This window comes from Falco peregrinus, chromosome 2, assembly GCF_023634155.1.
Source record: "Falco peregrinus isolate bFalPer1 chromosome 2, bFalPer1.pri, whole genome shotgun sequence".
In the NCBI taxonomy this organism is placed as follows: Eukaryota; Metazoa; Chordata; class Aves; order Falconiformes; family Falconidae; genus Falco; species Falco peregrinus.
In genome coordinates, this window is record NC_073722.1 from 22,685,252 (window position 1) to 22,704,344 (window position 19,093).

General features: G+C 36.0%; 1 protein-coding gene across 14 annotated transcripts in view; it reads left to right on the top strand.

Annotated features, from left to right (window-relative positions):
• Positions 1-19,093, top strand: part of CAMK2D (calcium/calmodulin dependent protein kinase II delta) — a 209,037-nt gene that overhangs the window by 114,808 nt on the left and 75,136 nt on the right. For 8 of the 14 annotated variants that reach the window (XM_055796075.1, XM_055796063.1, XM_055796068.1 and 5 more), the window contains 7 exons: positions 343-426; positions 1,412-1,506; positions 3,077-3,199; positions 4,225-4,308; positions 5,039-5,081; positions 9,049-9,086; positions 16,556-16,597. In XM_055796075.1, coding sequence (XP_055652050.1) covers positions 343-426; positions 1,412-1,506; positions 3,077-3,199; positions 4,225-4,308; positions 5,039-5,081; positions 9,049-9,086; positions 16,556-16,597 — 509 coding nt within the window. The remainder of the gene's footprint in view (positions 1-342; positions 427-1,411; positions 1,507-3,076; positions 3,200-4,224; positions 4,309-5,038; positions 5,082-9,048; positions 9,087-16,555; positions 16,598-19,093) is intronic. The other 6 variants (XM_055796065.1, XM_055796064.1, XM_055796070.1 and 3 more) reach the window with 3 other exon arrangements.

A 19,093-nucleotide genomic window follows, 5' to 3' on the forward strand; every position in this document is an offset into this window, starting at 1 on the left:
TCCTAATCTTTCTGGAAACCTTCCTCTGTTGCGCTGGCACCAGATCCTTGATAACACTGTTGAATCTGGAGTGCTAGTGTAGATGGGGAACCAGCTGTTTTTTTGCTGGCCTCTTGATTCTACCAGATGTGGTGGCAGAAAGGGATGTGCTAAGTCTATGTAAGTGTTCTCGTTATTGTTCATTCTGGGTGATTCACTGTAAAAAGAAAGCAGTTCTTTGTTGGTCAATGCAGTCAGTGGTCAATGGCTTGGGAAATAATGTCTTGTGGGCTGAGAAGAGAATCACTTAATTTTTGCAGAGCATGTACAACTTTTGAGAATAGTTGCCTTGCCTTTTGACAGGCTTTGCTGGTACTCCCGGATACCTTTCTCCAGAGGTGTTACGAAAAGACCCTTATGGGAAACCTGTGGATATGTGGGCATGTGGTAAGAAATTACTCTGAAAGATGATGTTCGGTCCACCGTAAAGTATTTTAAGGGAGAGAGATGATGTCTAGGACACCTTATTTTTTGCATCAGACAATACATGTATAGGAAAATTCAGTCTTAATTTTTAGAAGAGGTAATTTTTTGGTTTTCTACCAGCTTTCTTTTTTTTTTTTTAATTATTTGTGAAGACGTGTTACCATGGCATTCTTGGCTGTGTCTACACAACACACTTTTCACCAAGTATAAAAAAAATAGCTGCAGGCACATGATGCCTAACTAGTTAGAAAACATAACAATTCATACTGTGAGCTAGGCCCTAGTTTTGGTTCACAAGCAGCCTAAAATCCAGTCTGTTGATATACTATAACTGCAGTTTTAAACAGTGAAACTAAATGTTTTGTGAACTTCAGTACAGAGCGATTAATTTATCATCCAGTTCTTGAAGCAGTGTGGTCTAGCGTACTGCCAAGTGGGGGCTAGCTAGCTGAGAACAATTGGTGGTTTCCTAATTTCACTTCTACGAACACTTACTTGATGTATTTATGAAGGCATTTTCCTTTAGTCACAGTGAATCCTCTCTGCAAGACTAGCAGATGGACTTTTTAATATCCTATTGAGCATGTATTTATAGAGATAAATTGAGTTGCCTGAATTTTCATTGCATGAGATTAGTTAAAACACAATTTTACAGGTACCAGTACAAACCATGATAAAACCAGAGGTAAAGAATGCATTTTCCTAGAACGTTCATGAACATTGGAAAATATTTCTCCAGCCAGCAGTGTGGTCATTACTGCCATCACTGTATAAGAGATTATCTTGTAAACCCTACATTTACTGTTTTCTCCAGTATGAAGGGAATATTTTTCAGTAGCTAGGATAATACTAATGAGCCATTTGTTCTACATGCTTGTCAGGTGCGAAACATATTTCTGGGGTTTGTTTCGTGAAATCATATAATACTACTGTGGATTTTCTTTAGGTGTCATTCTGTATATCCTCCTGGTGGGATATCCTCCTTTCTGGGATGAAGACCAGCACAGGCTTTACCAGCAGATCAAGGCTGGTGCTTATGATGTATGTACTGTACTCTGTCTATTCAATTATTTTTAATGTACCTCTAAACAGGCTTTCTAGAGTGAAAAGTAAAATCAGAATTATTTCCTAAATACTTTTTTTATTGCTTATTTTTATGAACCACTCAATATAGTAAATATTGTTTTAGTAACATGAACCTTATTGGAACGGGAACATCCTATGCTAATTTAAGTCTGATTCCTGTATGGCTCCAAGTTTTCGTTGTCTGGTCCTTGTATAAATCATGCAAGCTTATGTAATCCTGACAAGCTTGTTCAGACCTCTCTAAGCTCCCAGGGACCTGTGTTTTTCCTTGTAGTTTATCACTTCAACCAGTCAGTTATTCTAAATTGTTTTTAAGAAGTCTTAAGCTTCCTAAACATACATCTTGATGCTGTTGTATTGACCACCTTTGGAAATAGAACCTGCTATAGAGCATTTCAAAAGGAATAGTTTCATTAATTACGTGTATTCCAACAAAAAACATTACAGCTGTTGGTAAGTAAGAGCTGATGATTTGGTGACATCGTGAAGTTTGAAACATCATCTATTTATATTACATTAAACAGACAGAAGGCTGTTCGTCCTCAGCTTTAAGTAATTTGTCAATGATGAAGTGAAAAAGACACAACCTTGTAATTTTAAGCTCTTACTTGCTTCCAGTCCTGGGTGGTGGTGGCTGAAAAAAGGGAGCTGTTATGCTATGGCCTTTTACTGAAAGTAAACTTATGGTCTGTCAAGTCTTCTTCCTAGTGAACAAGTAATCATACAGTAACAAATGGGGTGACAGTGGGGAATTACGATTTCAGCCCAGAGGGCAAGAACTGAGGTGCAGAGACTGAACTATGCACCTTGCATTGGACAGACATAATACATACTGGTGATGTACTGTGCCAAGGTAATATCAAATCCCTGTTGTCTAAGAATAAACATTTTTAATATTGGAAAACACAAAATCTTCCAGGTTAAGGTATGTTCACAAAAGCAGTTTAGGACATGGAATTTTTTAGTTTCATTTGCTTTTGAGCAGGTGCTTTGGGTTGCACTTATAAATACTTTACTGAGCATGGAGGTGTTAAATTCGTAACTGGTTAGATTTGTATACCATAACTATACAGTTAGCATTAAGGTTTACATTGAAAGAAAGCAAACAAGGAGTTTGAATAATAATGCTTAGAATTTTTGTCTTTATTAAAAAAGAAACTGGGACCATATTAAGTGCTGTATGACCACATGCCTCTCAGACAACTAGAATTTGTTATTTTGTCTGCCGTTGTTATTTTATACTATGAATTTTAGCTATGAATTTCAATTGGCATTATTGCAAATAGAGAAATACTGTCCATTCGAGCCAAATAAACAACAGGTCAAAACAGTATAGAAGAAAAACATTATTTATAAAACTGGCTATTTCAAACTTTTTTAATTGTGGTGAACTGCATTTTTCCCCTTAAAGCTGGTTGGATGTACTAGCCATCAATGTTACAGAAGTAGTACCACTAAGTATCCTTAAGTAAAATTGTGTAAAGATTATACAAGTTAATATACACAAAGGTATTTTTTTCTTAAGTTTCCCTCACCAGAGTGGGATACAGTGACTCCTGAAGCAAAAGACCTTATCAATAAAATGCTTACCATCAACCCAGCAAAACGTATCACAGCATCAGAAGCACTAAAGCATCCATGGATCTGTGTAAGTAATTTCTACAGATTTAACAGGCTAGTTCAGCAGACAAATCAGCTTACAGTTTACTTCAGCACATAGTGAAGGTGTTCAGAGGATAATTTTTATCCTTAGTCATGCAGCTGTGTAACTAGGGGAGTGTAAAATTGTAATTATACAGATACAGTCAATAGTGTCACATATTGAGGTCTCAGCCTGGGATAAGATTTTTTTAAAGAAATGAACTCCCGTGCCTTGATTTTGTCATGCAGAAGTTCACTGCCAAAATTAGACCATTATTTTCGATTCTCAGAGAAAAAAAAAAAAGTACAAGGAAGTAACTTTTGAGCTAAGTAATGCTTTGCATCTTCATTTCCCTGTAACCATTATGATAAGCATGAAAGTAAAGGTGGGAAATTAAGGGACTTTTTAATAAAAAGTCAATTTGCAGTTAGCAGAGGCTACCTGGCTGTTACTGGATCCAGGACTACTTTCCAATTCTCAGTGCTTTCTATACTTTGACTTTGCAGGTAGTCTGGGCTGATACTTTGAAAGTCACAAGACATACAGCTGGTTCCCAGCTCTTTATTCATTCCAGTAGGCTGCATTATCTTGCCTTTAAAATTGTGATGCAAATGAAGTTGAGTTACAGGGAAAATGCAGATACTGCTGAATTTCCTCTGAAAATATTTCCTGCTGCTGTACCTCACCTAGTATCACTAATGCTAAAGAAAAGTTTCCTTAAAACACATTTCCCAAAATCGTAATTCAGAATGTTACTTTGATTACATTTATACAGCATAATCCACATTCTAAGATCTTGTGGGTTTCTTAGTCCCTGTTTCTTTCAAGAGGACTTCACACATGGAAAAGGCTGAGTAAAATGAGACCTTGGTTTTGTTGATTTGGAAATTTCCCAAATGTGTAGAAACCTGCACACAGCGATAGTCAGACGGTGTTGGACTATGTGGGTTGTAATATGTATATTGTAGAGTAAATAGAATGCTAGACGTCTGGCTGGGTGTGTTAAAATTATTATTTCCTTCTTCTTTTAGCAACGTTCTACTGTTGCTTCTATGATGCATAGACAAGAGACTGTAGACTGCTTGAAGAAATTCAATGCAAGAAGAAAACTAAAGGTAAGAACAAAAACTTCTGCAAAGATGAGTAGCTAATTTTGGAAAGATAAAAGAATATTGCCTTGTGGTCCATGTGTAGAAACAAATGGTCCCTAAGCAATTTTTTTTCTGGAATATTATACTTAAATTAACTATTTGATAGATGATTGGCTTTTGGCATGAGGATCTTAAAGTTTTCATGACAGTGGATAAAACATAGCATAATTTTTTTGGATTCAAAATAGTAACAATGATCTTCACTTATACACATTAGAAATATTTTGTTGAAGGAAAATGCTTAAGGTTATTATTTTACATCATCCTTTGTTTTCTCCTGACCAGACAGAAAAACTTTGCAGATGTGAGCTTTTCAAATTAGCACATCAGAAATAAACTCTTCTTCCCACCTAAAAAAATACCTAAGCACATTAGCAAAGTCTGTTTCATATTCAGATATGTATTTTGCTGATAATTACTGTGCCTGTGAGTGCTCATGGTTTGTGCATTACATACCCACGACTGGTAAATGTTTGAGATTATCAGGATTGCTGATAAGTGTGCAATGAAGAATAAATTACAATTCATGCACCCATGACATCACCTAGGATAGGTAATGCACAGTCCATTCTTTCAGGGTTAATTTAGTAATTGATGTAATTTACAAGTGTGTTTTCCTTTTTGTTGTGTCGTGTTCACATTCAGAATTTTACACAAGTGTGATGCTAATTTGAGAAAATGTATATGTACACAGGGGGCCATTTTGACAACTATGCTGGCTACCAGAAATTTCTCAGGTATGTTCATTGAACTCCAAAATAATACGGTCTTTATGTTCTGATGTCTGTGATGACTGAGATTAATTAGGATTCATTAGTACAGAAAGATCTTTGTTATTCAGGAGCATCTAAATGTGATGTATCTTTAATTGTTTCCTTTGCAAACAAGAGAATTTAAACTACTTGGGCCAAAAAGAATCTCTTGTAGATGCCAGTCTAATTTTTACTTTTTTTTTTTTTTAGTGCTGTCTGTCAAAAGACAGTGTTTTCCTGTCTGTTTTGGTGGAGGAAAATTGAAAACAAAGCATATAGCTCCACATGCATAAGTATCACCAAACAACATTTAAAAACTTACTTATTTTTAGATACCTAAAATATCATTCCAGGATTCTGCTGCATCCTGTGTTTAAAAAAAAATAATAAATGTTTATTCTTTATTACTTTGCTAAGCAGTAAGAAACACAGAATGAGTCCTTTTCATTCTCTTCTAATCCCTAGCTTGATATACAAGAGATGTTTCCTCTTTATGAAATAAAATTTTGCAGTGATATTCCTGGAGATTCAGACCTTTACACTAAACAAGTTTTAATAACAAAAGCTAAAATAAGCTTGCTGTAGAGTTAGAATTGTCCTCAATAGTAGTATTGCCAAAATTTTGATGCTATGCGGAATTTGTTATTTTGCCATTTGAGATTTCGAGTGAATAGTGAAAAAGAATGTCAAATTTAAAAATCAGTAATTTTACATACCCTCCTACTCTGTGACGTAACTGTTGGAGTGTAGGATAAATTAACTTATGGACAAAAACATAATAGTGCTTTGGGTATGTTTTTAATAATAATAACCACTGAATCATCCAAAATAAACATAGTACTTGAAGTATAATTTCATTCTTAGTTAATTTCCTATATTTAATACACACTTATAACACAGAAGGCTACATTTATGTAAATTACACTGGATCAGTGCTTAATGAATTGCCAGTATCTGCCAATTCATTTTAAAGGTGGGAATGCTGTAGGCTGCACATTTTGTGAAAATGAGTGATTATTAAATATCAAATATATCATTTATCATCACCTTTCATAACCGTCACTCTCTATGTATATGTAAGAGTCAATTTCAACTTTCATGAACCAAAAAAAGCTGAAGTAATATTAAAAGAGTATTTCAGTATGAAAAGCAGACAGGGTTTTTGGCTTTGTTTCAGATTTTTTTTTCACCTGTCATCTCTGTTTTACACCACAATGACCCATATTTTTCCTTGATGACATTTTATTTTTTAAGTTGTTTATTCATTGTATTTCATTGCAAAGCATGCTTTTGAAGGTCATTTGTCCATAACAATGTGGTTATAAAAGTGTTTTATTTTCCTTTTTCTTTCTTCCTTTTATGTGGAATGTATATTTCTTGTGAGGTAAGACCCTCAGCACGTGAAAGGAACATCTTTTTCCTCTTCTAAATCAAAACTGCTGTTTGTCCTAAGTCACTTTAATTTCTACATGTTGTCACAACACCATTTCTTTTCAGTCTGCTTTCTGGCCTGTTAGTGCTGCCTTAGGTTTTATTTATAGCTATTGCTTGTAGTTGCAAGAAATCTTTCATTGTGGGCTTAATTTAGAACATGCTAATTGCTTCGCTACTGCAAATCCTTTAAATATTTGATTTGTATGCAGTATCTGTGCTTAAAGAAAGATGCATCAAAATATTATTAAAAATACATTCCAAGCCAAAACCAACAAAGGCAGTTGAATATGGAATATGTCCTGTAACATGAAATACTGCATAATAATCCTTACTAGGCACATTTTGAAGGACATGCTGGCAATGCCATAAACACAGTATTTGTAATTGTTGCTTTTGGTGCCCTCATTTTACTGGCTTTCATTTAATTGTTTACATATAATATGTAATGTTTGTTAAGCATTAAAAGAGCTCAGGAATTTTGTGCACAGATTTAGCGAAAGGACCTAGGTAGTTATCAACAGCAGCTTATAAGAATTAATTTATGTTTTCCCATATTTTTGTAAAGGCTGATGGTATAAAGCAGGCTTCTAAGGCAATGAACTTCTGGGGTTTTTGGTCTTAGGTTTTAGAAATAGCCCCCCCATTTGCTTTCCCTAAACGAATTTCTGAAGTTAATGGAGCGCCCGCAATATTTGTAGTAGTGTAAAATCTAAAGCCATGTTGCATCAGGTCCTGTAAGCACACGTTGCAACAGGATGGATCCTATCTCAAAAATACATGTAAACCAGCTAATTTTCAATATTAATTTATGATGTTTCTGTAAATGAAAATATAATGCAGGCAAATTTATTTTTGTTCATGTTAGTTGTATATCATAAGCCTTGTGATAGTTTTAATGGCAGTGTTGACTGATGTCCATAATTAATAAACCACATTTAGAGGGCTGATACATTAATGACATTATAAGCATTAACCTGGCTTCTCTTTCCATTTTTTTTAATGTAAAAAACAGAATAATGGACATCAGTTATTTCCGTGCCATTTCCGAGGTGATCTTACATTTTCTGTACTCTGAACCACAGCTAAATGAGCACTTAATGCAGATGCAGCCAGATAACAAGCCACAAGTACAAAAATTAACTTCAAGTTTAAACCACATGTTCAATAACTCCAGCATCCTCAGCGTGTTTGAGCATCTTTTGACTTGCAAGGTCCAACTGGTTTGGGTTTTTTTGTTTTAAAGAGGACGATGTCAGTAATGATGGGAGCTCTGTGTCAGCCCTGTCTCCTTTCGGTTATGCCAGTTTGTTAGCTGCGGCATTTCCCTTTCAGAAAGGCTTCCTACTCCTGAGCAAAACAGCATATACAGAACAGCACTTTCTTACAGCCTAAGCCATGGTACGCTTTCTGATAGGAAGATTGGGCCATAAACAACAATAAAAAGAAAAAATGGCAGGCTTGTTTTGTAATTTATTATTATTATTTGAGTCTTTGACAGTGAGTCATGAATCATTTACACTTTAGCGAAGTATGTTTGAATGTGGTAGATCACCCAGCATGTATTTCTGCTGTAAACATTTTCAGGTTCAGAGCTGCAGCATGCTTGTCTGCACATTAGCCCTCCAAATTTAGTAATTTGGAATGATTTGGCCCCATTCTTGGTGCCACATTTAAGTGGTGAAATTTAGAGCCTAACACGTGGATAATGTTATGGCAAGCAAAATTTTGCCCAACAGTCCCCGCCGCTTTGAAGGAATTTGATCAGTGTGAGACATGATTCAGAAAATAACAGCTTTTTCTTCTATAGAAGTTGAAGCAAAGCCTACCATTTAACTCCCAGGAAGCACTCCTCCAAAGCAACACACTGCTAGCAAATTGTTCTTCCTTTCTTATTTGCAACTTCCCTGACTTTTCACGCAGGGTGACTGATGCTGTTATGGTGGGAAATCCCCCCAAAAACATTGCTCAGAGATGCTTTTTTAAAACCCAGTTTACTTTTCGTTAGGTGGAATAGATAGTATTGTACCTCAGTATGCTCTTTAGATACCTTACTGATCTGATACTGGTTATTTTTATGTCACTGTCATATCAATAACAACATTAAGATACCAGTGGGCTCTGCAAACACCTGCTCAAAGTCTTGGCCATCAGAATAGTACTTTTTCATAGCTGTATAAAACTATCCTCATCAACAATTATAAACATACTGCAGTTGAAAAAGTAAACGTATCCAAAGCTGCTTCTTTAACACAACCTGCTTCCATTTCCTCTGTGCCACCCAAGGAGGTCTCTGCTTGTATAAGCAGAGTTCACCTACAGCTTTAATCAGTAGAAAAAGAGATGTATAATCTGAAGTGTTGTAGTTTCTTAAATATTTCGTTTTCTATACTCAGAGCAACAAAAAGGGGAAATAAAAGCTAAAGTGTATCTGCAGCTGGGAGGCAGTGGGGCTTTGCTGCCAGCTGGTTGACCTCAGTGGTAACCACCTGACACTGAAATTATTTGTCTCGTTTTACAGCAGCCAAGAGTTTACTGAAGAAGCCGGATGGAGTTAAGGTAGGTTAAACATGTGCCTTAAAATACATTTTATTAGTCACCACCTATCTCTAACTTCTGCCAGTTTTTGGATTTAATTATTGATATTTCTTTCCTTTATAGAATTTGTTAATAAGTGCTTCTTACAGTGTATGTGAAGTGATTGAAGTCAGTAGGTGAAGCTTAAAAGTGCAATAAAAGAGATATTTGGGAAACGAGGATTTTAATAAGGAAGATAGAAAACTACGGGAGAAAGTGTTTTTCTTGCTATTTTAATGAAGCAATGAATGTGGAATTAACGTCTCGGTGTTATTGATTAGCTTATAAATATAAATAATGGTTTGGTGGTGGGCATGTTAGTTTTTTAGGTATCAGTGTTTATCTGCAGCTCTATTGCCACCATGTTGCCCCTTGACTTTTCACTAGATTTCATAGAAGACTAAAAAGTTGTCTGGTAGGCTTGGCTCCACATAAGGTGTATTCTGCCAGATGTACTTGCTATATTTGGCAGAACTTGAGGGGTTTACTCTCTCAACAAATGAGCTCATCCTGACCTCATAGACCTTGCTAAGAAGGGAACATTTTGGCAGCTTTCATACACAATTTAGAGCTCCTGTTCTCATGTCAGCAGAACCTGCAGGAGGAGAGATGCTTCACAAATGAATGTTCTGGATACATACTTTGAAAAACAGCCAGAAAAAAAAAAAACAGCAATGAAAAATATTTTATTTATTTTCTTGAAGGGCTCCTGAAGACTAAAATAAGTGCCTCAAGCTTTCATTATATCATTCAAAAGATATTATTATGTGCTCTGTGTGTTTACTCAGAAGCGTGTCTTTGACCTGAATTTTAATTTTTTATTTAATCTTTTTACTTTTAACAAAACAGTGTACACTTGAATACCAAATATTTGTTCCTGTTCTCCCACATATGCGCACTCTTCCTATCAAAAAAATCATGAGATTGACTTAAAATGGAGTACACTAGGATTTCAATGCTTCTCACGGTCAAGTAGAGATACCCTAGCTATATGGAGAAGCACACATTCAGTACTGTCATTCCTGTGGAAATTGCTTTATGTGTTTCATTGTGGAATATATAAATTTTATGTACTATATCTGACCAGCTTTTCCTTTTTAAATATCATTCCTCCTACAGGTCTACGATGGTATTTCTTATATCTCAGTTTTGATTATAATATTGGAAACAATTGTTGCCAAAATTTTGCCTAAATTATATTTGTTGGGATTTGATACTTTGGTTTTCAGCACATTTGATGAGTCTGCTGTTTGTCTGCATGGTCATGTGGAGCAAAGGGAGTAAATTTACATCTGGGGAAGTCTATATTTTTCCACCCCTTTCTACAGCTTTAGCTGTCTTTTTCTTTTAATAATAATAATAATTAAAAAAAAAGCCAAAACAGAAATATACTGTACTCCATGCATTGATACTTCAAATCCAACCAGTCACATTTTCTTCTTTTCCTTTCTCTCTGACTGGTCAATTCAGAAAAGGAAGTCCAGTTCGAGTGTTCAGATGATGGTGAGGATCTTTATCGACAGACTTTTTTTCCTCCTGTGAAACATTCACACTTAGAAATCAAACAATTGCATTTAGTTTTGTTAACATACCGTGAAAAGCTGCAAGACTTTAAAGTACAATCTTGTGAATTTTAAGCCTGCAGTTGCTATCTGCCATCCACAGTGAACTGTTCTGCAGTTCTTTCAATCAAGTTTCTTAACCTGGGGACATACAAAAATGAAAAAGTAGATGTAACATGGGCCAATGCAGCTGTCCTTAGTAAATAAAAATAGTAACAAAATAGTAGTCTTATAACAGCCCTCTATTAATTTTTAAAACCTCCTTATTTTAAAAACTAATAGTATTAATATCATAAAATGTAACACAAACCACGTTGCACAGTGAAATTTATTGCTTTAATGGAACTACTGTAGACCAAGATGCCATGCTAAATGCTCAGGAGTGAAAAAAACCAATTTCACAGCCTTTCCATACTACACTTTCCCAGCTAACTTCCTTCACAGCTCAGGGCTTTGGCACAAGATGTCCCAACTGACAGTCAGTCTCAATAACTTCTCTTCCTCCTCAGCCTGCTCTGCAGTCTCGCGTTCATTTGGCCTCTGTGATCCCGCACAGCAACTTACTCTATTCCTGTTTATTATGTTTTGGATTTGACTTTTGTGGTGTTTATGATGATCAGCTGTGATGTGCCAGCCAGCTTCTGTTGCTGCTGCTGTTAGAGAGAAGGCAAATATCCCTCCTCCACACCTTTCACTATGTACTCTCCTTGAAAAGCAAAAATTGCAGGTCAGGGCTGAGCAGACATGTAGTTATGTAGGCAAATAATCTGTTTTTTGGATGAACATAGAATTTCAGTGACAGAGTATCAGCGGTAGCAGTGTCCAAATGAGGGTTACCAGAAAGGTACTGTGGGGACATCTCTAGTATCCCAAAGACAAAGCGTGCTTCAACTTTTTGTTACAGAAGTACCATGTGAAAGATTTAAGTCCCACGATACAGGTTTTGTTTCTTAAAATATTTTTATAATATATTGAAAAAAGACTAGTAATAATTCTACAGTCATGCCCAGCTGTTGGGAGCATTTGTGCGTGTCTCTCTTGCACTACTGTCAGACCTAAGAGAGTGGCTTTTGACCAGCGATGCATGAGTATAAAAGTTGTCCTACTTTGCCACAAATAGCAGGTCACCACTTAAGCACAATTCGACTTTAGTATAACTGTTTCATATGAAAATATTTTACTCCTTTTGGAATCATTTTCCTTTGCTGTTAAAAATAGATGCAAAACACACCATGTGTGTTCCTGTATTAATAAAAGCACATGTATCTGTTCTGTGAGAGAGAAAGTATACAGGCTTATTGCTGTTTTCTCTCTTTAAGTTTCAAAGGCTTTTACCAAGTTCTGTTTACACAGAAGAAATAGCTGTATTTTGAATCACATTCTCTCTTTCTGCCTTTACTAATGAATGTTGTATTCTCAATATCTTACTAAGAAATTTTGAATATATTTCCTGCAGTTTTCAGCAGTAGCTGTAATGGATATTGTTTATTTTTATAGGACTTTCACCAAGGGAGTATGGACCCAAGCCTGCTCTCCTTACTCAGGCAAAATTGGAATTGAAATTTGATTAACTTATTTTCATTGTGTATTCAACAGCAAGCATTCATTTGGCATAGCACTTTTTTTTTTTTTTTCTTTTTGTATTACACTACTACTGAATAGAACTGTATGAAATCTGGTGAAATCTTCATTTCTTTACTCATGTTTTTGCTTTATGTCTCTCTGCCTTTTGTTAGGGCCTTCTTATTTGTAGTCTGTTGATGACTACACTGTCCTAAAAATATGAACTTGTAGTTATAACATGATGTGTAATTTTCTCTTGTTTTGTAAGATTTAGTATGCTGTCGAGCAACGTCGTATAGGTCCTCACTATTCCAAATGCTCCTGTAGAACTTTAATTTACTGAAGTGGTTGGGGCTTTTGTAAAGTTTTTCCTGAGTAAGGAGTTCAGGTTTTGCCCATCTCACAGTCCCATAAATACCAAAGCAAGTTAGTTGATATATAAAATACTTGCTAACACTTACATACATACATGTATGACTTTATGCACAAATGTATTTATTCTCTCCTTGTCTTGAGTTCAGACACTGTTGCAATTTACGTCTTTAATTGTGCATAGGTAAATGAAAGTTACCAGACAGTAACAGGCCGAGTTGGAGCATAAACACAACACTTGGAAATCAATAATGACTCATATTTTCTCTTAATGACAATTTCTGTAGAAAGACCACTGTTAAAAGAATCGTTTTCTCACCCAGCTGCTGTAGAGCAGTGTGAACTTTGATTTTAAATCAAAGAAAATTATTTTTATTCTGTGTGGGAGAATGGTTCCTATTAAATATTACTAAATAACATTTAGTGTCAGTATAGTGTCCCCTGACATCAGCCAACAAGATTATTTTATATTATTCAAAGCCAGTTAAATGCTGGTTAAGATAAGGAAATTTGCAGTCTGTAATTAATGCAAATCCTGTTGACATTTCCATAATCTAGACATTCCCTGAGTAAGATTCAGTTCAGCTGCAGGCTTAATTTCTGCAAGCAACATGTCAGCTGCCACACCTGTACCAAAGCAAAATAACCATCAAGAACTGCTCAAGTTCCGTGAGTTTCCCCAGTGGTTCTAACTCCTGAAGGCTCGAATTTAGCAAAGCCCTTGGCACAGACAAAACTTAAATCTTAGCCTGCATGCTGAGAAGCTGACCACTTCATCTGAGGCTACAGAGTCATCAGGAAGCTTAAATCACAAGTCAGATGTTTCATACAGAGCTCAGTTTGGTCCTCTGTTCTAGGAGTTCCTCTTTCTTTATGCCTTTTCATATACGTTACTTAGTATATTGCTACTTTCTATTTGGTTTAGAAAGGCTTTTCTTTTAGAAGAAAAACCACCAAATCTTGACCCCAAAATTGCTATAGTTTCTTTAAATGAAGAAGTTAATTATGGTTTTACAAAAACCATTAACAAAACAATTTTGGACTTTCTACCTTGGTTTCACACAGTTGTTACGAAGTACTGTGACTAGAAGGTTCAGTAGAACTTTTTGGGGTTTTTTTGATCAAAGTCTTTCCAGACAATATATATGTATACACTCAGTTCTGCATGCTGCTTTGGACTGCTCTTGTTAAAATTAGACATGACCAAAATGTACATAATACTTTTTCCTAATTATTGTTACAGAAAAAAATCACATTTTTCAAACTAGTTTTACTGTACTTTAATCTTGCTTCTTAGTGCATGTAACAAGTGGCTCGGTACATTATTTTTAGTATTTCTGTTCTTTTCATACCATGGTATTTATGAAAGCTGAATCTTAAAAATGGATTTAAAGAATCAGATATGTTTAAACTTATTGCTAAACAGTTTCATTTGAATTAAGAGTGTGTATAAGTAAATACCAAAAGTCTTGTAAAGGTGTAGTGCTGTGCTAAGCCTAAAAATCAACATGAAACCTACATGTAAAGTTAAGCAGATATGTACTGATTTGTGGAGTAAAGCTACAGATACTATAGTGTGAAACCTTACACTTTCAGGTTATAGTACCGAAATCAAAAGGCTGACACACAGTTACTGCAGGATTCTTAAGAGTGCAAAAAATCACAGCTGCCTATTATTTTTGTCTAAAATAACACCAGAAAGGCTAAGGGGGCATCAGCCTCTTTCTAGCATCAGTTGCATTTATTCAGATCAGGAATCAGTTATATTTATTCAAATCTGCTCCCAGAAGCCAGTAGAACATATGTATAGATGTCTGGAGAGCTGTGAATAATCAAATATTATTTATGGTAGTGATAGGTAATCAGAAATAAAGAACAACTGGGTGCTGCTATTTAATGCAGTTGCACGTCAAGAAAACACAGTGACTATTTAGGTCTTTGTTCAAACCCATATTACTTCTTTACTCCTCTGATATGTGATTAGCAGCTACCTAAAGGCTCCCTGTTCTTTTAAGTGCCGCAGCTGAAGTCATCTCTGCCTTCGTATAGTGCATCTGAAAACCTGTAGCTAGCATGTTTGGAGAGTTGCAGCTAGCTACTGGATCTATTGCTAGCGTTCTTTCAAGTTCATAACTTCATCTTTCTGTGATTCTTTATTTCCATATCTATATCTATATATAGATATCTATATCTGTATATAGATGTTCTATACAGAGAGATATAGATACGGTGCCTACCGTGAGTTCTAAGGCCTGTCTGTTTCTATTTTCTGCATACCTACAGATAAACAACAAAACGAACGTGGTAACCAGCCCCAAGGAAAATATTCCTACCCCGGCGCTGGTATACCTGGAATCTTCCTTCTCATGCTATCTTGAAGTTTTTGACTGTTTAACTGTTTTCTGTTTGTTCTTCCTTCTTTTCTTTTCCTTTTTTTTTTTTTTTCTTTTTCCTGCACTTACTCTGTTTGCTTTCTAAAACCAGGTTTTGGAAAAGCTTTTTGTTTGAATTATGCTTTTTTTTTTTTTGTGAGGAAGTCCATTAGACCATGTTCATTGATAGAAAGTATTACATGGAAGCTGGATGCGGTAGAGTCATAGCATTTGTAACTGTAGTTGAATTTTTTGCATGCTGTGCCAGAAAGTGAGTAGAATGCGCTTTTATGTTGCTCTTAGCTCTTTGCCTGATGACTGTTTCCATCTTTTCAATGCTAACCTTTTGCGGGGGGGCGGGGGGGGAGGGGGGGGGGAGAAAAAGCAGCTCTGTTACTAAAAAGCAGCTCTATTACTTTCTCTGCTTTGTTTTAGTATAAGTATTGATATCAAGGAGAGCTAACAGGATTATTGCTAGGCTGCCATAAAATAGACCTTATTCAGATTTTCGTTTCATATTTCCTAAAACTCAGCAGGACTTTTAAGTCTTCACTGGGATCAAGAGGCTTTTAGTGCTGAACATTTTTGCTTGTTTCTCTTACATTTAAAGCTGCAGGTGATGTTACTCATTATTAAGCTCCATTTAGGAACATACTACCAATCGGAGCGCTGTTCATGAATGTTTCTATTGCAGTCTTGCTTTTATTAGTAGCTCCTAATCGTTAGGCATACATGTATCACAAGGCTCACAAATACAAATGCCAGCGCGTAAGTGCCCAGTTTGGTGAGGTATTGTTTCCTGTATGCCTGCATACATAGCCTTGAAAATGTAGGTAATTCGCACTCATCAGCAGAGATTTTTTCCTCTGGAGCACTGCAGCACACATGGCTAAGTAGTTTCTAAGGACCAGTTAACAGGTTTCGTGCGTGAGTGTATGGCAGTCTGTTCCCAGACATAGCCATGCACAATAGCCCATGCTGAAAGTATCTGCCATTTCAAAGATTATTTGATCTTTTTTTTTTAAGGGAAAAGGATTTGGGGAAATGACACTTGAAAATGATGCCAAGATTTCTCTTGCTTGCTTTGATGCTGCTCTGCCGGGGCAGCAATTGCCAGTAAACTGTGTCTTCCAAACATAGTAGCATTTAGAGGTAGTTAACTCGTCCTTAATCCTTATTGATTCTTCTGTATTTTTATTTGATTGCATAATACTAATACAAGCAAACATGCTTAAAGAAGAGAAGTGATTTCTGGCCACTTTGTCTGTCCTGGGCTGGACAGGAAAATGTGCCAAGCAAAGAGCCTCTGCAGGTCTCCAGAGTTTCAAAGCCCTGTATACATTGGTTCTGAATAAGGTCTCTGCATGCTGCTGCATTAGGTAAGATGGTCTTTTTTGCTGGCTTGCTGTTGAGGAAATCTGTATTAGAGGCATCCAGTTTCACCCTCTGGGTAACAGTTAACAGTTGTTTTAGCTCATCAGCGTTCAGCGTTTGTGAGCTGGCTCTTTTTGCACTCCCTCACACTAATGAGAATGTATTTACCAATTGGAACTCTTTTTCTTTTTATTTTGTTCTTGCTCAGGAGCCCCAAACTACAGTAATCCACAATCCTGATGGAAATAAGGTATTCAGAAAGAATCAGCTCCATCTTGCTTTTCCACACCACACATCCCATCCACTATTCCACAGCAAAATAGGGCCATTCCAGGAATTTATGAAGGAAAATCTCATTCCTGCATTTGTTACACCTGGTGTCTCTTGAGCCTCTTTTCATCTGTGTTCATCTGCTATGTGTGTCCTGCTGATTGCTGAGCTTCTGAAGCTCTTGGGGGAGTCGGTAGCGACTGGCAGAGTTCAGTACCCTGTGCAGCTAGGCTCGGGGAGCGTCATATCTCTCTCATTTCAGCCAAAAATGCTGCAGTCTGAGTAAAACCAAAGAATGCTGTTCTAAGAGTGCGGTGAGATTATACTGACAAGTTTTATGTGCAGTTGTCACCTTAGATAAAGATGTTATTTCCGTTTATCCCATCTGCTGTTTCTTAGCATGCTTACACACCATGTTGTGACGTGTCTTTTGCACAGGACTTTGGTTTTCTTCCATAACATCACTGAGCGGTTTAAAAAAAATTAAACTAACATTTCAATTGGCAAAGAGGTCTTTTGATTTTTATATGTTTTCTTCACGCTCTTTTCTTTTTCTTGTGTATTGTGATGTTTGCGTTTGGCAGCTGATTCCTAAAACGTGTTTTGTTCTGGTTTTTTCATGCATGGACTTGAAAATGGCCAGGAAATATCATCATTTTCATATAACACATGTTCCTAGGTTTTCTGGAAAGAATTTACTCGTCAACAAAAATGTCACTATTTACAGTCTTGACTTAAAGAATTGACAGTTCATTTATCTAGTCTTAAGTCCTTGTGGTTATTTCATATGAGAAGGATTGAATCTGAGTGCAAAAATAACGCATGCAGACATTTCTTGAGCATGAAAGTGCTGATGGTGTGTATTGTGCTTGTATATCCCATTCCTTTGTGTACCTTGCATCTGTCAAACATAGAGCTTTTATTTTCGTGTTACTACTCTTTCAGCTCCCCAAGTCTAAACTCATAGGCAACAGCCAGCCTGTGTTTGAACACTAGTCTAATTTTTATCACTGAAATCCACTAAAGACCAGGAAACCCAGATAAACTATTGGCATGACTACATCTACTTGACTTTATTGTGTAATCATAGCAGTTAAGATACTCGATGTCCCAAAAGGTCACAGCAAACAAGCAAGCAACTTAATGCGGAATGTTACTCCTAAATTTGAAAGACTGATCGTTGTATTATGGCAACTGGAGTGGATACTTCAGTATTACAGGCTACATCTGCCGTCTGAGCTTGTGCATGGTGTTTACAACTTGTGTTTGTGTGGGGTTTTTGTTTACTTATCAGTACTTTATCTAATATTTTAAGTGATAGAGCACGATATATCTGTGTGGAGTGAAATGTCTAACATCACAGCCAGTTCAGAGAAAGCATGGTGACTTGTTCAGTTTTGTGTATGTGTGTGAGTTAATTTCATGTAGTTTTATTTATGGATGCAAATACATTTTGTTTTTTTAAGGTCTGAGTAACACATTAGCTGTTTTGAACATTACTTCAGCTCAGCCTTGTGAGGACACAGTAAAAAAAGGGCACTGACAAATTTACCTTTTATTATTTAATGGTAAAATCCTTTTAAGAGTTAAGTACAGTACCAGTCCTATCTTCTGTCTCTCAAATAAAAATATCCCACAGTTAATCCTTTTTAGTATTGAGCTGTGAATTAAAAATAATTATATTGATTCTACTTTTCAAGAAAGTACACAATTGAAAAAAAAAAAAAGAGTCTAAAATCTTTCCAGCTTTCTAAAACTGTGTACCTGTTAGATTTGACAATGCCCGGTTGAATTTGTCTGTAATATTTCATGTTTCTGGTAATTCATGAAAGACCGAGATACATTATCCTTGCCTTTTTAACAGTGTGGTGGCTTAAGTATTATAAACTGTCTGATAGATGAGTCATTCCTCTACATGACTGGTAGCTTGAAGAATACTACTACAAAGATACCTTAGTTTGTCAAAGTTGCTATCATCTATTTATCAATTCTTCAGCTCCTTCAAAAATTGTTTTTATCACAAAACCAATATAAAACTTAAAATGACAGAATCTGATGTAATACCCTCACAGTCACTGGGAGGCTTTGTTTTAATATACATTGCATAAGTCATATGAGCAGAAAAAATTGTAAATTGTAGCACGCAGAAGTCTGCATATTTAGAAGCTGGAATGGAATGACTTATTTTGCACAGTTGGTTTAATCACTAAGCTTAAAATGGCAAGCTCTCCTACTTGGCTGAGGTAATTCATATAACATTTCAGATGGACTTTGTATGGTTGGATGTTAAAGAAGTTTCCTTTACATTCATGTGAAGTAAAAGCATTAGACAGCAGGAAATGTGTTTATGTTCCCTACTGTAGAGAATGGTAATGTTTGACATCAGTTTCAGGTGGAAATGTCTTAATCAGTGTGTGATCATTTGTTTGTGAATTACATCCCACCCTGCTTCAAGGCTTTGCATGATATCTGTAAC